The sequence below is a fragment of the Taudactylus pleione genome, unplaced genomic scaffold (genome assembly GCF_031769625.1).
Source record: "Taudactylus pleione unplaced genomic scaffold, aTauple2 ptg000183l, whole genome shotgun sequence".
In the NCBI taxonomy this organism is placed as follows: Eukaryota; Metazoa; Chordata; class Amphibia; order Anura; family Myobatrachidae; genus Taudactylus; species Taudactylus pleione.
The window spans coordinates 825494-845660 of record NW_028284585.1 but is presented as its reverse complement, the minus strand read 5'-3'; the positions used below and the strand labels follow the sequence as shown (position 1 = coordinate 845660).

General features: G+C 42.3%; 1 protein-coding gene across 1 annotated transcript in view; it reads right to left on the bottom strand.

Annotated features, from left to right (window-relative positions):
* Window positions 1-20167, bottom strand: part of SLC7A11 (solute carrier family 7 member 11) — a 211878-nt gene that overhangs the window by 37586 nt on the left and 154125 nt on the right. Inside the window, exons 7-8 of the mRNA XM_088476130.1 lie at window positions 7239-7362; window positions 2608-2711 (exon numbers count right to left, since the gene is read on the bottom strand). Coding sequence (XP_088332256.1) covers window positions 2608-2711; window positions 7239-7362 — 228 coding nt within the window. The remainder of the gene's footprint in view (window positions 1-2607; window positions 2712-7238; window positions 7363-20167) is intronic.

Sequence of the window (20167 nt, the reverse complement as noted above, 5' to 3'; positions counted from 1 at the left end):
ATTATCAGGCCAAGCTGGGGATCTCAGGGGAGGTGGGGACCCCCCAAAAAAAGTGCCTGCCCTTTGGCACTTGTGGAACTACAAGTGCCAGCAGATGGGCGGCACTTGTACCCCCACTGTAAAATAAATAGTTAAATAATGACAAAACACACAAAGTGGGGGCATAGGTGCCACCCGTCTGCTGCGACTTGTAGTTCCACAAGTGCCAAAGGGCAGGCATGCTGGCACCTGTAATCCCACTGTAAAATACAATAGTTTACTTAAATTTCCCCACTTTATTATCCCCATACCCAAAGCTCCAGGGGTGCAGGGAAGAGCCCCAGGCTTCAGACCAAGCCTTGGGTTAAGGGAGAGGAGGGACCCCTTTTTTGGGGGGTCCCCACCTCCCCTGATATCCCCGGCCTGGCCTGACCAGCTTGGGCTGATAATGCTTTGGACCCGGAGCCCCGGTGAAAGGGTCTCCTGGCTGTGGCATTACAGCCTGGCCATTTTGGGTCTGGTGCTGGTTTTAAATATAGGGGGGGCCCCGTAATCTTAGAAACCAGGACTGACTGGCAAGCCTGGGGCTGGTTAAGCTTTAGGGGGGTCCTGTGTAATTTTTTTTAAAGATACTATTGACCCATTTTTTAACAGGTACAACACACGCAGCTTACACATATCTCACTGATATGTGCAGGCTGCTTGCTCGGGAGAGTTTTGCATAGTGAAGACACTGCAATCTCGTGTGAGTCATCTCCTGGAAAACCTCTTACTCGGGGGAGAAATCTCCTGCAAAACCTGCTACTCAGCAGAGAAATCTCATTCTGCTTCACCATCGACCATCTCACTCTCATCTAAACTCCCTTCTTTGTAAATTTGAGAGTCTCAGGAGCTTCAAATCACCCGAGTTTAGGTGAAGCTAATCGAGTTGGAAAAAAAGCAAACTCTCCCAGACTCGATTCTTAGTAAATTTACCCCCTGGAGTCTTGAATCAGTGTTTTTTAAATCTGTTAGCTGAGACAGTAAAGACAACATAAAAGCTAAACACACAGAGTTGGGAAATGCAATGAGCAGTGATTTGTCAAAATCTCAAATTTTTGGCAATGCTTGCTGTGGAATTTGAAGTTGTGATTTTTTGAAAGTCAAAACCACATTGAACAAATCATTGTTCATTAAGGCCCTCATTCAGAGCCGTACGCTCTGAGCAGAGCGCACGCTCTGAATGAGGGCCGGCCTCCATAACTATGGAGCGTCCTCCTGGACGCTCGTATAGCTGTGGGTCACCACCCACAGCCTATACGAGCGTGCAGTTTGATGGCCGCGATGGTCTTGACCATCGCGACCATTGAAACTGCGAGCCGGAGCCTGCGGATGAGGTTTTCAACCGCAAGGCCCGGAGTGATTTTGGCTCTATCAGAGCCAAAATCACTCCCACTGACATCACTAGTGATGTCAGTGGGCCGGCTTCTGACGGGAGGCGTTCCCTTAGGAATGCCCCCGTCAGGGAGGCACGCCCACCAAAGGGGGCGTGCTGTCAATCAACATTGACAGCACACCCCCTTTGATCAGACACAACGAGCGAAGGAAAGTCCTTCGCTCGTCGCATCTGGCGCATGCACACGACGGAGCTCCCTCCGTCGTGCGCATGCTCAGTGCAGAACATCGACCCACTTGCGAGCGGACAGCCGCTCGCGAGTGGGTCTGAATCAGGGCCTAAATTTCCAGCACAATATAAAATTGGTTGGTCAGTTTGACCAATCTGATTATCCATTATCATATAATGATTGAAAGACTATCACCACAACCACCACAAAATAACATCATATCGGGTCATATTTAATCTGTCTCATACTGCATGTGTTGTCATTGTCCAACAAAGACATGCAACTAACAATGCTTGCATTGCAATATGGTTGTTTGGCACAACTACAACAGAACAGTGGAGTTTGGCCAAGTAGTTAAATTCTTCATTGATCCCATTAATTAGTTACTGTATGCTGGAATTTCAGCGTGACTGGATCAGAGCACGTGGCACCATTAAACTTGAATTTGCCATTATCAATGGCTAAAATTTTAAAGTATTACAATACTACATAATAAAACATTGGTTGCTGTTTCAATTATGACAATTTTTTTACTGATTTTTTGTACTGATGATGACTAGAGAAATACACATCTAAAGATGTATATAAGGTTTTGGATTAATAATGTCAGCACAATCAAGTTATTGATCTATTATAGAGAAAATAAATGAAAAAGGATAGAAAGTCAAAACTTCATAGATTTCTTTCCGGTAGAATAACATAAAATTGGTAAGTGTAGTGTACAAGACAGCAATAGTCCGATAATAACATGTTATACTTTTAATAGTTTTATAATAACAGGCCTAGCACTGGTTTCTTACAGGGCTTGGCCCCAACAGTACTGTACCAGGAAATTGTATGACCCTATGTTAAAATATACATGTATGCATGTTAGAATACCTGGCATTCCCTTACTATCTTGTACATCTCTTGAGAAAGGCAATTCTTCTTTTTCTTATTGTTATTATTATGATTATTATTTGTATTATCATTATTATTATTTTTGTTAGTAGTAGTATTGCGGCAGTTATGAATTTTATCTCACCTTGACACAGCAAAAACACCACCATTCATAGAGCCAAAGCATGACAAGGCAACAAAGATAGGAACTGCAAGTGAGAAGCTTCCCAGGAGACGTTCTGCATATGTCTGAAAAAAATTTTGGGTTAGAAAGTTTTACACATTTTTAGTCTTTTTCCATTTTATTGATATAATTTTCAGATGTAAACCTAACAACTTTAGACATTAAAGCTTTGTGCTACATAAAGGGCCTGATTCAGAGCCGGACGCTCTTTCAGAGTGCTCGCTCTGAATCAGGACAGCATTTTTTTTTTGAGAGCCGGCCTCCTGGCCGCTCGCTAAGCTGTGGGTGACCACCCACAGCTTTTGCGAGTGGCCAGGTGATGGTCGCGACCATCTCGACCATCAGGCTTGCGACGAGACACTTGTGGTAGGGTCTCGTCCATCGCAAGCCCCAGTGGACTTTCGGCTCTAATAGAGCTGGAAGCTCACTACTGACATCACTAGTGATGTCAGTAGGGCCACCCCCAAATGGCAGGCATTCCTTCGTGAACGCCTCCGTTTGGCTAGCCACCCCCCCCCCGCCCGCCTCCAAAACGACACAATCACTAAATCACAATCGACAGCCGCCCTGTTTTGGTGTGAGACCCATAGCGAAGGTGCACCCATCGCTGGACGGGTCTCACTCATGCACAGTGGGGGACCATTGACCCGCTTGCGAGTGCTGTGTGCTCGTGAGCAGATCTGAATCAGGCCCAAAGTCTTAAACATTTTACAAATATCCTTTCCATGAATTAGTAGAACTGTGGATTTTCATGCCAGGAACTTGAAGTTCCAGAAAACTAAAATGCAATGGCTTCTTGACTTGCTAATCACAACCAAGAACTGTTCAAACTCAAATTGCACTGTGTTCCATAGACCCAGGAACTACCACTTTACCACTATCCAACAAATTTATGGAGCAAGGAACTAGCACTTCACCTGTATACACCAACTGACTGAAACCAGGAAAAGCCCTTTACCTCTATCAACCAACTGTTTGAAGCCTAGTGCTACTACTATACTTGTATCCACCAAGTGAATGAAGCCAGGTAAAAGCAGCACAAACACATAGCAGTTCAACTTCCTACAATGCACACAAGGATATGTCTTCATTAATCAATAGGCCTGAGGAAGATGTATGTAGTTGAAGGTAGGGACAGGAAGGGTTGATTGGTAGTAAATTGAATTACATTTTTTTATTCCGAAGCAAATTTATGAGGGAAGAGGGGAGAGCATGGGTGAACAATAGCCGGCAGTGTCACTGAACAATAATAGCGTAGCTACTAGTTAGCACACACAAAAAAAAAAGTAAAAACAGATCTTTTTTTTTATTTTTTGAGGAATGATAATTTTATTTCACTTTTATTTTTTTTACACTGGGGAAAAGTACCCCTGGATGAGGCAACAGCCCCTTGATGAACAACACAGCACCCCTGCAGAGTCACAAATATGTGGATGATAAACTACGGTTTGGCCGGCAATGTTACTGAACAATAATAGCATAGCTACTAGGTAGCACACACAAAAAAATCAAAAATATATATTTTTTTACTGTTTTTTTTATACACTGAGGGAAAAGCACCCCTGGATTGCCAGAGCACCCCCCTTGGACAACATAGCACCCCTTTATGACCTGCAGCCCAACCCCCTTGATGGACAGGGCAACACAGCAACAGCACTTTATGGACAACACAGCAGCCCTTTATGTACTGCAGCCCCAGCCCCTTGAATGACAGGACAAAAGTGATACCACAGCACTTCTTTATGTACTGCAGCCCCTTTATGGACAAGACACCAGCAGCCCTTTATGTACTGCAAGCCCAGCCCCTTGATTGACAGGACAACAGTGACACAGCAGCACCCCTTTATGTACTGCAGCCCCTTTATGGACAACACAGCAGGAGCCTGAAGCCCCAGCCCCCGGCAGGACAACACAGTAACACAGCAGCATGAGCAAAGACAGAGCAGCATGTCTGTTCTGTACACTCTCCACAGTCGGAGTGAAAATGGCGCTGATCACCGAGACCTTTATACAATCCAAAACCCGCGAGAATCCGATAGCGGGAGGATTACGCGTTTTGCCTCATTTTCAAATCTGAGTCAGGCAGGAAAACCTGAGCCGGACTCGGATCTTGGCTCGGATACACGAAGTTCGGGTGGTTCCTGTTCCCGGAGAACTGGACCCGCTCCCGGAGAACTGGACCCACTCATCTCTACTTATTTCTATCAACTTTGTTTCAAAGTCCGTGGTTTTATTTGCTAAATTGGCTGTTGTAATAATGTAGCATTAAGGGGCATATGTATCAAGCCATTTTTTACATAAAATAATGCAGAAACTGCAGTTTCTGCATAATTTTATGTATTATTCCTATGTACTAATGGTACAATGCAGGCGATTTCTGTGAAAGTGCTAATTAGCACTTCAGATCGCAGTCCCCATTATTATCAATGGGGACTATGTCTGACGCGTATGTACTAATCTCCAAAAACCAAAGCTTTTTGGAGTTTAGTACCGGTAGTTTACACCATCTTGAGATGGTGTAAACTACTGTTTGTCTGTGGGGTCTCCAGGGGCAGGAGAGAGATCTTTCGATCTCTCTCCTTGCAGCCCTCGGCCAGTCCCGGAAGCTGACGCTGTGCGAATGCGCAGTGTCAGCTTCCCCTGGGGAAGTCTTTCAATTCAGTGAAAGACTTCTCCGTAATGCCGGGGATATAATTAACGGGGACAATGGTTACCACAACCCTGCAAGTTCCCGGTAATACATAGCCAGGTTATTCTCATTAAAAATGAAAATATTCCCGGCGAGTTGGACCATTAATAATAACGGAAGTACCGTGGTTATTAATACATATGCCCCTAAGTATTATTTTTTTTAATTTATCAAAATGTATTTAGCTAAAATAGCACTTTTTTCACTGTATGATAAAAGTAATTTACACATTCCAACTGAATTAAATATTTTCACTTGATAAGCAAGTTTATCCTTTTTTCTTCTTTTTTCTTCTTTTTTTAACAGGTTACAGTATTTCTATATTTATCATATTGCAATGTGTAAATAACCTTATTTATTGTGGAAAATTATATCCTTACAGTATAACACAAATATTAATATGTGTGAAAATGTAGGCGCAATGTACTGTGCAATATGTGTGTATAAACAAATATATTAAAAATAATAGCATACCTTTAACTTAAATTAACTGTACATTGATAGGGAAATTATATAGCTAAGGAGTTTCTTATACTGTACACAAGTTATGGAGCTTTCAAGAGACTTTCAATATACTCATCATAATTTACAAAAGAGTGTCTATCATGCCATTTATACTTATTTATATAGTACACACATTCTACAGCACTTTACAGAGAATATTTGCCCATTCACATCAGTCCCTGCCTCAGTGGAGCTTACAGTCCATACTCCCTACCACATACACATACAGTATATACGCGGAATATATTTTATGGTTAGAATCAGCAGCTCCTACCCTCTTGGATGAGGGGGGCTGCCGCTGCACGAGGAGAGGAGAACACAGTCTCTGCCAGCCGGGTCCCAGCGCCTGTGCATTGGATCTGGAATATGCGCAAGCAGCGGTGGGGCCACACATGCACAAAACACCGGCTTCTAGAGACTGCATCGGCTGCAGCCCCTACAAGGCGGGTAGGGCTGCCCATAAGGCAGAGGATTGCCTACTATAAGCACGCTCTCTGTTAATCGCAGCCTGGACTGACAGTTCCTGGGAGAGAAAATACGTCCCCTTGGATCTGCCTGTCATGTGTGTGACTGGCAGGTGGCATGACCAATGAGAAGCCACTGCCAGTCACAGTGTAGCCAATGCAGTCACAGACTGCAACTAACTCACTGAGCTGGCAGATTTTACTGGGTGGGCTACAGCCCTGCAGCACCGGTAAAATCCACCACTGGTTAGAATCTAATTAACCTACCAATATGTTTTTGAATTGTGGGAGGAAACTGGTGCACCTGGATAAAACCCATACAAATACATTGATAACATACAAACTCCACACAGATAGAGCCTTGGTGAGAATCAAAACCAAAGCATCAGTCATGTAAGACAGCAATGCTAACCACTATGCCAACTGTGCTGCTTACCAAAACTATTTATTCAGTAACTTTAACTTCTAATACAATTGAACACATAGTCTACTGTAGTTAACAAATATTCTAGAAGTTACATTCATGCTCTGTGTCATATATAAAAGTATCATTTGATACATTATCCCATACCATCTTATAAAGGGCATTTTTATTTCCAGCGCCATTAGATATATATCTGAGGTTTAATTTCTTCTTATGTTAGCAAACTAAAGAAGTGGCATGATGAAGAATCGGGCAATGTCGGTAGTACTCCAAAGTGGCCAGCTCGGCTTATTAATATGTAACTATAGACTTAATGGTGTTACAGGAGTAAGATGATAAAGGTTCCAACAAGGAGAGGGTCAGACACTAAACCAATAATGGAAATGTCACAAACATAGTTGCAATGTTTATACATCTATTCAAGTAAACAAAATACATTATCATCATAGTAATTCAAATTACTGCTGAAATCACAAAACATAGATGACATTTGCCTTAAATGCTTCCTTACCACAGCAACTGCACTGGAGAGTAACAGCTCCTCCGCTGTAATGGCTGTATAGTATGCCACGTTGGTTAAGACGTATCCAATGGTTACAATCGCCATTGATATACATATTGCAAGAGGTATGTTTCTGAAAAGGAAAATAGATTATATGTAACTTATTTATATTCAACGCTGACAAAAAATAGTAACTGAAATTACATTCCCAATACTACATGTCAGAACAAATAATAAAACACTGAATATAAATTAAAGCAATGTTTGTCTCAGACATAATGTAGTTGCATGCATCACAGCTGTATCTTGATATAGAAGTACACTAGTTTATTATTAACTGTATAATTTCCTTCTGACATAGATGAACAAGTCATCACATCAGAATTATTCCTTTATAACTTTTTAATATACAGAACTTTATATAAATATACACACATAGATATACAGGTTGAGTCTCCCATATCCAAATATTTTCCGAAATACAGAATATTTTTAGCATGACTGAGATAGTGAAACCTTTCCTTTCAATGGTTCAATGTACACAAACTGTGTTTAAGGCACAACATTATTAAAAATATAGTATAAAGTAACCTACAGGCTGTGTGTATAAGGTGTATATGAAACATATTAATTTCATGTATGTACACAAACTTTTTTTGATGCACAAAATTATCTAAAATATTGTATAAAATTATCTGCAGGCTGTGTGTATAAGGTGTATATAACACTAAAATATTGTATAAAATTATCTGCAGGCTGTGTGTATAAGGTGTATATAACACATAAAAGCATGTGTTTAGATTTGGGTCCCATTCCCAAGATATTTCACTATGGTATGAAAATATTCCAAAATACGGAATATTCCGATATCCAAAATACCCCTGGCCCCAAGCATTTTGGATATGGGAGACTCAACTTGTACTCAGAATTTGTGTATAATAAGCATTCTTGCAGTACACAGGATTCTCAGATGTTTTTCTTGTTTTCATTCTGCATATCTTATATCCTACAATAGGACATACAGTATATTATTTCTTATAGCATATGTGTTACCTATAACAGCATTTATAATAATATTAAGCATTGAAATATGTTTCACAATTCACTGATTACATACAGTAGCTTATTATGGTAATGGTACTTGCAGATTATACATCATAATTTGACATTCCCCATTTACATGACACTGGTTTGATAATTATTACACTAATGTTATTTACTTCTTGTGTTTGTGTCAGTATATTAGTTCTTGTATGTTTGCATGTGTTATTTGTGTTAATGTTACTGTACTGTATACAAATATGAAACATAAGTAGAAAAAAGATACTGTAGCACTAAAACAATTTTGACACAAACGTTCATTTAGTTGCAATTACTTAATGTGTCAAAACTACTATATCAAAGCTGTGGCACTGCTTTACAACAGCCCAAATAAATGCACAATGTTGATGAACTCGCATTTTAGTTTGTTATGAAACATTTCACACATTGTACAATCAAAAATAAAGGTAAATCTTACTAATCATCATGTCAGTACGAAATCTATATAATAATCTGCTAAGGTCAGTCCCATCTCTAACATGCATGTGTATCCCATTGACTCCCACTGCTGGGGAGATGGATCATACCGTAGCCTATCATGAGAGGAGGAATGCACAATAGTTATGGATATGGGACAAAGCAGTGAACGGTGTGGGGCAGAGCAGGGGACAGAGAGAGATGGGGTAGGACAGAGTGGGGGGTGTGGCAGGAAGGAGCAGCAGACAGAGAGGGGGGTAGGGCAGGACAGAGAAGGGAGTGGAGTAAAACCGAGCACCAGGCAGAGAGGGGGTGAGGTGGGACAGAGTGGGTGGGGGGCAGAAAAGTAGATAGAGAGAGGGGGTACGGCAGAGCAGCAGGCAGACACTGAGGGGACCCGGCCTGGTCCCTTTACTAGTTGTTAAATTAAAAACAATAAGAATTTACTTTTTTTATTTTAAGCAAAGTATTTATCCTTAAAATTAATATCAAAGGGTTGTTGCTGCCAACCTACTTAATAATGTGTCTACCCTGCTCTCTGACAATCAGCAGCAGTTACATTCCACATTAGTAGAGAGTGAGACATGCCTCTTTAACAGAACAGTCAATTGGCATTTGGCAGACTTGCCTACTTTTTCTGCAGTAATTAGTTGGATGAACTAGTTAATTCAAGTACTAGGGCACAGGTGTAAGACTAGTTATACTTTACAGAGCTCTGAAATGTAAAACATTATATGATGCCTTCACCGCATGTTAAAATTTACATTTTGTGTTTAGTAGTCAATTAAAAACAGAGTTCTAAATGAGAGAAGTGTATTGACCCCCCCATGATTTGGTTTTGGCACTGGATTTTGCTCTGAAACCACTTTCCTGTTTTGGATTTGGTTTCTAGCAGCTGCTGCTGCAAATCTATGCTAATGCCACAGCCGATGGACTTCCTACTGAGATGCACACTGGCTGAGCTCTAATCCAACGCTGTGTGCAAACGGTCTCACCATCGATTGGACATTGGCTGTGCCACTGGACATTACAACAGCCCTAAGGTTGCTCAGAATGTCTGATGAGACATGGCTGCTGGTGCCAGTGGAAATGCATCTTTCTACGCAGTCCCTGACAATGACATGCCCCAGACATGTTTGCTACCAAATAGTCACCCACAGTCACTGCCCAGGAATGCCCATCAGAATTGCATGAATCTCCATTCAATTCCGATCTGTGGGCCTGATTCAGAGCCGGACGTTCTTTCAGAGCGCTCGCTCTGAATCAGTGCCCACCTATTGCATTTTTAGAGCGGCCTCCTGGCCGCTCGCATAGCTGTGGGTGACCACCCACAGCTAGTGCGAGCGGCCAGGATGATGGTCGCGATGGTCAAGACCATCGTGACCATCGGACTTGCGACGAGACCCTTGTGGTAGGGTCTCGTTGCCGCAAGTCCCAGTGGACTTCTTGCTCTTACACTTGTGATGTCAGTGGGGCCGGCCCTAGACGGTAGGCGTTCCCGTGGGAACGCCTCATTCTGGGCAGCCACGCCCCCAGCACGCCCACCAAAGGGGGCGAGCTGTCACTCAACATCGTCAGCACGCCCCCTTTGTAGCGAGACCTGGAGCGATGGCTTGCCCGTCGCTATCTGGGTCTCGCGCATGCGCACGACGGAGCCGCCTCCATCGTGCACATGTGCACTGGGCCAACATCGACCCGCTTGCGAGCGCTCAGCGCTCATGAGCGGGTCTGAATCAGGCCCTGTGTCCCATGTCGGTAATCATTGAGATGCACGTGCACTAGTGGGTGTGCAGAATTAAAACATCAGCTACTTGCGCCCAATGTTTTAATTTCATCCACCTCATGCACTTACAGTCAAGTTTATAAATGAACACCTCAAAACGTTCAAGATTTTCATTTTTCATCAATATTGTCCAAAGGCTGCAGGGAGTTGGCTGTCTAAACTTAGTGAACCACGTCTAATAAAAAACAGGCACACACCACGTTTAAAACAACACAGACTCACACCATATCTCATACACAAAAGTCACATGAAGCTCTAATACCAGTTGGCCAGTACCCATTGTCATCAGAAACAAAACCATCTTCTTTGTGAAAACAGGTGTCTAATATCAAAGAAAATGAGGCCAGTTATGAGGATTTTGTGAGCTGTGAAAATAATATCAATGAAACATCACTGTACCTAAGATGCGAGGATAAGGCATATTCCTGACAATTTCATGCCTAAAGAACAGATAATGACGAAGTTAAAGAAGTATTCATCATTCTTGTCATTGAATTAAAAGGAGAGAGCTGCACAGGTCCAATCTTTAAAAAGTTTTCTAGTGAGGAAAAAGCAGTCATTTCTTGAAAGCTGTGCACATATGACAAATACTACAAAATATTAGCAATTAAATTAGGTACTGCAAAAGGTTTTGAGGAAGTTAAAATATCTGGTGTAAGTCTTCGGAGCTCAGTTAGAAGTGAGAGCAGAAGACAAGCAAGAAGAGCTCTGGCAGCCTGAAGATGCCATGATCAAGCAAGAAGAATTTGGGGACAGCAGGAGAAGACTATTGGCCAGTGGCTGAGCCTTGAGGAAGGTGTCAGCTCCTGACCAAGAAAGAAGTTGAGGATGGGGAGGCATGCATTGGTGGCAGGCAAAAGAGCTTAAACAAGCCCACTACTGCAAGTTAAAGTTATCATGGAATTTATTAGAAATTAAACTTAATTAAATGTCATTAATAATGATTATGAGTTAGAGCAAAACTTTTTTGAAAAGAAAACAGAAATAAAATAATTTGAAGGAATGGAAGAGATCTAGAGAAATCTGTTAATTATTTTTGGGGGTACAAAAGTTCACTATCAAATATCAGCATAATAGTGAATTAATATAACTATCCCTGTATCTGAGTCTGTGTCAGATATATACATATTTTATACTCTCAATAGTGCTTTTATCTGAAAAATCCAAATGTCTGACAAGGACTCCTGGTGAGATGCCAAAACTTTATTTTGAATGTCTCCCCTGAATGGCAGAGATAGTTTTTAGGGGGGTGGCCCCCATAGAAAAAATATTAAAAAGTATTTACAGGAGAGATGAACTGGGAGATGCTGTGAGCACATCAGCCAGGGGCAAATCCAGGGGGAAGTGTAATCAATCCGATCACTGCCCCCACACTCCCCGCACAGGCAGAGGAGACTGCTGATCAACAGCATCCCTGACCCCACTGCAGCCCAGCACACAGCAGTGTGTGCTGTTCTGTAGAGAGAGGCTGCTGGTGCTGACAGGTAAGAGGGGGTGGCAATTGATCCTGCTGGACCCCTCCAACGAGCCCGGGCCTAGATAATTAGTACCCACTCCCCCCCGCCTCTCAGTCGGCAGATCTGCTTAGAGGGGCAGATTCAGTTAACAGCAGGCGCTTACTGCGAGCAGATAGTACCCGAAGCTATGGATTGACGCGCTCACAGCAGATGCGGTAAGGGCAGAACAGAAAATCTGTGGTAAGCGCAGCCTGGGAGCTTACCGCGGGCTGCAATTGAACAGCCCCGGGCACGTATGGTAAGTATGGCTTCTAATTTAATCTGCCCCTTAATGTAGAGAAAGAGTAATGCGGAAAGACTGTTCGATTATCTTTATTTCCTTTAATAATAAATGGGAGAAGCAGAGCAGCCAGCCCCTGAATGTCATCTCTAATACTAGTAGCGATTCTTCCTCCTTTGCCTAAACATGCTAGTGTCAAAATGGCAGATGAACATCCTCACAGTGTCCTTACTGTATGTGATCAAAAAAACAGCAGAGAATTATGGTAAAATTACATTTGACTTGCTTCACCTTATGATTGGGTTATGTGATTGAAAATGTGAGATCTGAGATTTCTGGGAAAATTATGTCTTGCCTTGTGGCAAGGTCCGATTTCAGTGATCAGGCTCGGGTCATGACTTGGTACTACTTGGTACCTCTAAATTCAGTGCTGTTGGATTTCTCTGAGACCGAACTTCTCATCTCTATTTTAAATACATATGTTGTTCCCTGTAGAAACTCCATAAAATCAGAAAGGAAAAGTTAATAAATGCTGTTATCCAGTAACAATCCAATGTATATGGTCGTTGAGCGTTCCTTCATACAGTCACTGTAAGGATCAATGCCATGTTGCACTTTTTAGGGATAATGTAATGTTCCAAATTACAGAAAGCCTCTTATCCACAATAGTATAAGTCTAAAACTGTATAAAATATAATGTACTTGGCACACAAGAAAAGCACCTTAACCCCAATGATATACTAGAAGACCAGAGCCCCAGCTAGTTTTGTGCCCCCATTCCACCCATCATTAGCATTTTAATTTTCCGCCACCCATTCACCTTCATTGCTGTAGATTTAAACTCTGTGATAGAATAAATTAGCTCCATTCCCATAACATCATTACAGTTTGAAGGGAAGACATCTTGACAGTCAATGGACTATGGGTTTACAGTGTACTGTATGACATTCAGGGGTGTTTTATGAGAGGAGGGGGCCAGCGTGCAGACTCAGTTGGGCCCCCCTCCTCTCTCCGGAGATGCACTGTAGATTCTGGCTTAGTGGCAGAATCTACTGAGCATGTGTGGGTCTCCGCTGCCATTTTCCCATGGATTTTTACTGCTCTGTAGCAACGGCTCGGCACTGCAAAGCAGTACTACGGATAGGTAAGTGTAGGAGTATGAGTGCAGGGTGTGTGGTGTGGGCACCCCTGGACCCAGAGGCCCATGTGCCCCACACACCCTGCGCCCCTGATGACATTACTAAGTATCATGATAGGAAATTTAGACATTTACTTATATCAAAAACTATAGAAAAACAAAAAGTTCATTATGTGCCCTTATCAAACAAAAATCGATTAAGCTGTTTGTTTCCTACCCAGCTGTATACAGTACAAAGATCTTTAGAAAATAGAATATATTACTACACTTTGAGCATTGCTAAAATTATTACACTAGTAGAGTTTCGGGGGCTTTAATCATCCAATTAACATGATGATTTAATCATGTGCATCACCTTGTGTAATGCTGGGCACAACAGTCTGCCCTTTATTGAACTGTTTATAGCACATATGATGCAATGAAATGTTGCATATGTACTATAGGTACTATAATAGAGAGATTGCAATGCACCTCTGAAAATTTTACTCAATGTGAAATTTTTCAGTTTTGAAAGTGGAAAAACATGTAACATAACCTTTAAAAATGAGGACCATCGAAAATAAAGAAAGTAACTTCTTGGGACTTCTACTGTATATGACATTTAAAATGCTAATTCGTTGTTTATACCTTTGTCAAGCCCACTCTGATAGAAATTGCAGTTAGTTGATGAGATGAATGTAATAATGCTTTTGTGTTAAATAACGCTTTTTTAGCAATATGTATTTTTTTTAACAAAAGCACTGAAAATATGAAGCATAAAATAGGTATGTGTGAGACCATTAAGAAAGATGCAGTACAGAAAGCTGTTAAGCAACTGACCTTTGTTATTACAATAAATCTTGGGTTACATATTCTGTCTGCAAACTATAAGCTCTTTAAAGAAGAACTAGCATTTCGGTGACTACTTACCAACAATTATTTTCTGTGAAAACGAGGATCTGAAGACAATAATGAAACAGCATTTTTCAAAGTTCAATGTATTTAGCCAACCAAGCTTTACTCGGTATGCTAAGAGGCATTGCTAACTGCTGCTAATGGCTGAAAGCTTCAACCAGCTACTAAGTATAATATCTGAAGTGGAGAAGAGTCACATTATACTGTATGTACTGTAACAGATGGATAGATTTTCTTGAAACTACAAAGTATTACCTCCATCTTTAGCGGCTATAACAGCATTTTTCAACCACTGTGTCTCGGCACAATAGTGTGCTGTGAGCGGTTGTCAAGTCTGCTGCGGGCTCAGGACTCTATTCAGACCCGCTCTCTAGATGCGTTCGGTAGCTCGATGCATATGCAAATTCGACAAGGCAAACGATTGCACGGCAAGGCATTAGCACGCCCACTATGTCTTAGCGTGTGATCGCTTTGTGTATGCAGATGCCCACCAGCCTGTTTTTAGACACCTACTTGCGCACGTCATCTCCAGGAAGTGTATGCAACCATCGGTACCATCGGACCCATACGCAGCACTTGTGGCTGACCATACCCTACCGCAAGCACTGCGAGCACTTCAGTGTAATATGCAACCAAGTGACGTGTATTATGATGCTGCCTCTTAATTATGCACGCCTCTGAAATGGCATTGAGATGGTCAAGCATGCCTGAGTTCGCACCGCCACTCCCTCGTTTTTAATGGCCAGCCCCTGTCACCACCCACAAATGGCTTCTCCTGTCACTCATTCAGCCGGGCTGTCTATGCGTGGCGAGAGACCGCTTCCCAATTGCTCGGACTGGTTCGCTCATGCGCACTACGATGCATGCACAGAATTCAAATATCGTCTGTGTGCGAACACTTCCTAGCGACCGGGTCTGAATCAGGCCCTCAGCGCGGTCAGCACAGTCAGAGCTGCTGGTCAGATACACCTTTACTATACTGCGGACCAGGAGGCGCTGAGCTCTTCTGGGAGGCACATGTGCACCCGGGCCCTGACCTATGCAGATACGGCAGCATGACATCACAGGTCACGCACGCCACTTTGCCAGCCTGCCTGCCTGCCCTACCAGCCAGCTTGCCAAAAGGTTGAAAATAAGTGGGTTATACTGTGTGTATATGTATATATATATATATACTGTATATATACACATATTGTATACATATATATGTTTCAGCTGGAACAAGTTATCTGAATAGGTAGATAGATAGATAGATAGATAGATAGATAGATAGACTGATTATAGGCGAGCAGGATTAGCTTCCTAGAAACTGAACCCTTCCAAACTTACTGTATGTATATATACAGTATATATACATATATTGTATACATATATATTTTTCAGCTGGAACAAGTTATCTGGAAAGATATTTAGATGATAGCTAGATATATAGATAGATAGATAGATAGATAGATAGATAGATAGATAGATAGATAGATAGATAGATAGATTATAGGTGAGCAGGATTAGCTTCCTAGAAATTGAACCCTTCCAAACTTACTGATTCCGAGTGAATCTAAGTCATGGGCGAGGATTCCAAACTGAGGTAAAACGTCATCTTCCCGGCGTCAGATCTTGCGTGTTTTGGATTCGATACTGTATATGCATTTCACTGGCAGAGAAACTTGGGTGCAGTATTCCATATCTTAAAGTTTATTATCTGTGAAGCTACACGCCTCCGACTAACCTTTGACCGTGATTTAAAGGTCATTGGTAATATTGTAATTAACCCAAATGAAGTCCTGTCATAGGACAAAGGCCCTCATTCAGAGCTGCTCGTTAACAGCAGTACGCTCGTTGCGTTCCGATGTTGACTAACCGCGCATGCGTCGGTGTTACACTGCGCATGTGTGTACGGCAGATTGCGAGCTTTTTTTGACTCGTTCCTAAAATAGCGTACAGGAAGTGACATGTCAAATGTGATTGACAGAACAGGGCGTTTTAGGGTGTAGACGGGGGTGGAGATGGAAAAACGCAGGCGTGGCGAGGCGTTTTTGGGGCGTACATACATTAGCAGATGCGAGCGTAAAATGTGTTCGGACCGACTCATACGTCACTGGATGATCCTCTTTCCCTTCAAAATGCTCGCACAGCTTAGGGTCTGGATTACTCGACCACATTGGCGATGGCCTTCTCCTCCGTCCCGGGACTCCACGATGTTGTTGCGATTAATCGCGGGAGGGCAGAAAAGCAATTAGTGTTGGATTGAGAACCGGCTTGGTATGTGTTTTGAAATCAGTTTTTTGGGATAGCACAAAACCGTACGCAGGTGGAACTCAGAGCTGCTAATGTCAGGATGACATAATCAATTTGCGTACATTTGTGGGGGTTTATTTTGCCCTCAATTTGGTGGTTAGGGCCTATTGTAACAATAATGTCATCATGTTTTAATTTTCGCACCATTTTATTTGTGCCTCTTGAATTTTCCTCGTTATATGAATTTTTAAACGTTCCTTAAAGAGCCCATTTTTTTTTTTTTTTTTTGGGCCAGTTTTTGCCTTTTGGTCCAGGATTAAATGTAACCCATTTGTACAATAATTTCACAATCCAATGTCAGATTTTTTGTTTCAATTTATTGCTCAAACCAAAAAAATAAAAAATAAAATATTGGGGACATCTTTTTTGGCCAAAGATATGTTCCAAAATCAAACAAATTGGCCCAACATAACTGTTGACATAAACATACAACAAAAAAATAAAAACATTTCACAAGAAAGGAGAGGGAAGTTTTGACCAGAAAGGAATATGAGCCAAGCACAGAAGGATTGTGGGAAAAGTCACCATTGCTGTCACCGTTTTTTCACCCGTTTGGATGGGGGGGGGAGGGCGCCAGACCGGGTCCGGGATGTCATCGGGCTGGCCTGTCCAGAGGCAGATGTTGTGGCCTCTGGACTAGGCACAGGGCTAGGCACATTTGGAGGATTGGCTGATGTTGTGCCAGAGGTGGAGGATCCTGATGTTCCGGCAGGAAGGGAGGTCGGCTCCACCATGTGCTGGCGAACGAGCTGCTCCAGGGCAATGGCGATGCGGATGTTGGCCCTGGTATTTTCCGCCAGGGCCTAACCAATGGTCACGTTGGCCGCAGCATTTTGCTCCAGGGCCTCAGCCACCTGTAGCAGACTGGCGTCCATCCTCTGCAGAATCTCCGTATGGAAATCCGATTTGAAATTGAGTTCTGTGGGGAGGGACACTGCCTGCGAGGGGGATTGCCCTGGACTGGCTTCTGCAGGGTCCTCAGCCGGATGTACTGGTTCCTCCCCTGCCGAGCCAGCAGAAATTCGGCGGCCAAGGCTCCCCTCTGGAGCAGACTCATCTGCCTGTGTCTCTGTTAGGAAAAAAGAGAAAAGCCTCACATTAGAATCTACATATTGGCACAATAACATTTCTGAGTTGATGACATCAAAAGATTTACCTGGGACAACATGAGGAGCCGCAAAGTCTGGCATGTCCGTATCCATGTTGGACACGCCAAACACCTCCACAGGCTGCACACACCCCTGTGCCAGCTCTTCTAAATCCGTCAACTCCAATGACACAGGGGTGGGACCCCCACCTGTTCCCCTTGCATGCCTAGCCCTGTCCGCGAGTTTTTGCTTTAGGCGATATTTGAAGTCGCCCCATCTGTGGGAAAAAATGGAAGCCATTATCCTTTGGTTTAAAATGGTGTTTGTTTTTAGGGGGGGCAAGTGTTTACTTACCGCCGTTTGACATCCCGGGCTAGACGGACATAATCACCCACCCTATTGACAGCAACGGCTACCTCTTCCCACATTCTCCCCTTCTGGCTTAGACTCATATTCCTGTCTGCCTGTGGCAGGATGTCCACACACTTCTGTATCAAAACCTCCATCTCCTTTCTTGTGAAATGTGGCTGCCTTTTTTTTTTGGCAGCTTTGGCCGGAATACTGGGCCCAGCAGCCTCTTCCATGTCATCCTCCTCACCTATTTGTGTAAATATTCAGATTTCACAAAATCACAACTTGCCCAATCTTATGTTTCAAATTAATCATTGATACAAAATGCATGAAAGACTTACCGCCTGACTCTTGGGCATTGTTTCCCTGGTCTGTCACCATGTCTGAGGTCCAAACAAGAAATACACCAGAATTTTAATGTGTTTTCGTGACGTATTTATACATGCGTCCTTATTTTTCGGTCGCATCATTGATAGTGCGTTCCTATGATCCCTCCTTAATTTGTGCGGGAAACGAAACACTATTTATGGCTTGGTGTGTCTCGAGTCGAGGTGGCGTTTTTGGATTGTTGGAGGTTACCTTGGCTGGAGTTTATTGATTGCGTATAAAGGAGTTGGCGGTTGGAGATTATTTTTTTTGGTAGATTTGCGTTTTTATTTTCCATTCTCTTTGTTGGTTTTTATTTTTTTGACCTCGTTTCTTGATTTGGTAAGTTTTGTGAAGTCTAACTTTTGATCAATTGTTGTTTCATTGTGTTTCTTCTTTTTTTTTAATTTTGGATCCATAATTTCATCTATTTTAGTTTTTGATTAATTTCGGACCCAAAGACCTTTTGATTTGGACTCTTATATATTTGCTCTTGGTAAGTCCATTTTTTATCTTGTATTTGCGAACTAATTAGTGCATTTTTACTACTTACTATTGTGACTTGTATTTGCAAACTAATTAGCGCATTTTTACTACTTACTATTGTGACTTGTATTTGCGAATTAATTAGCGCATTTTTACTACTTACTATTGTGACTTGTATTTGCAAACTAATTAGCGCATTTTTACTACTTACTATTGTGACTTGTATTTGCGAACTAATTAGCGCATTTTTACTACTTAATATTGTGACTTGTATTTGCAAACTAATTAGCGCATTTTAAAATGCTTATTAATCATTTTAACTTTTTTGAGGTTGCCCTTTCGCTTTTTGTGCAAACATTTCAACCCATTTTGATGTACTGTGTGCAATGTCGTTTTGCTGTTTTGCCAAATGTGTGTTTCGCATATTTTAAGTTTGGTCTAGCACAAAATTTAGAAACAAAAATGCACAGAGTGAAATTTGTCAAATAATTTTTGTGATTAATTTCAGTTTGGACGTATCATGACAATACCCCGGCATGTAAGCAGCAATGGATGGTATCATCAAGCTAAGTTGTTTTAATTTACTTTTGGGGTGGGTCAAAAGCCTTACATTGAAATCTTTGAATTTCAGGTAGATCTGGGGCGGATTGTTCTGGCCATGCTCCCGGAAGCCGACCAACCTCAATCTCGTCCCAGGCATAGGCATCGTAGGCATGCAAGGCCCCAGATATTTCAAACACGTGTCACCCTTTTTGGAATGCCCGATGATGAGGTTTTAAGACGCTACCGTCTACCTCCCAAAATCATCATAGACACTCTCTCATTAATAGAAAGTGATCTTGAGCGGCAAATTGACAGTCCAACAGCAATACCACCACTTACGCAATTTATGGCGGTGTTACATTTCTGTGCCTCAGGATCATTTCAAACAATGGTGGGAATAGTGGTGGGCATCTCCCAATCCTTCTTTTCCCGGATCCTGAGGGCAGTGATGGAGGCACTTTTCAAGCACCTCCATCATTTTATTCAAATGCCTTTGGATATGGGTGCCCTTAGTGTGGCCAAGGCCAATTTTTACCAAATAGCTGGCTTCCCACACATCATAGGGGTTGTGGATGGTACTCACATACCACTTCAGCCTCCAGCACGGCTGGAGGCCATATTTCGAAACAGGAAACACTATCACTCCCTGAATGTAATGGTGGTATGTGATGCCTCCCTCCAGATCCTGTCCCTGAATGCTAAATTACCAGGAAGTGCACATGACTCCTTCGTCATCCGG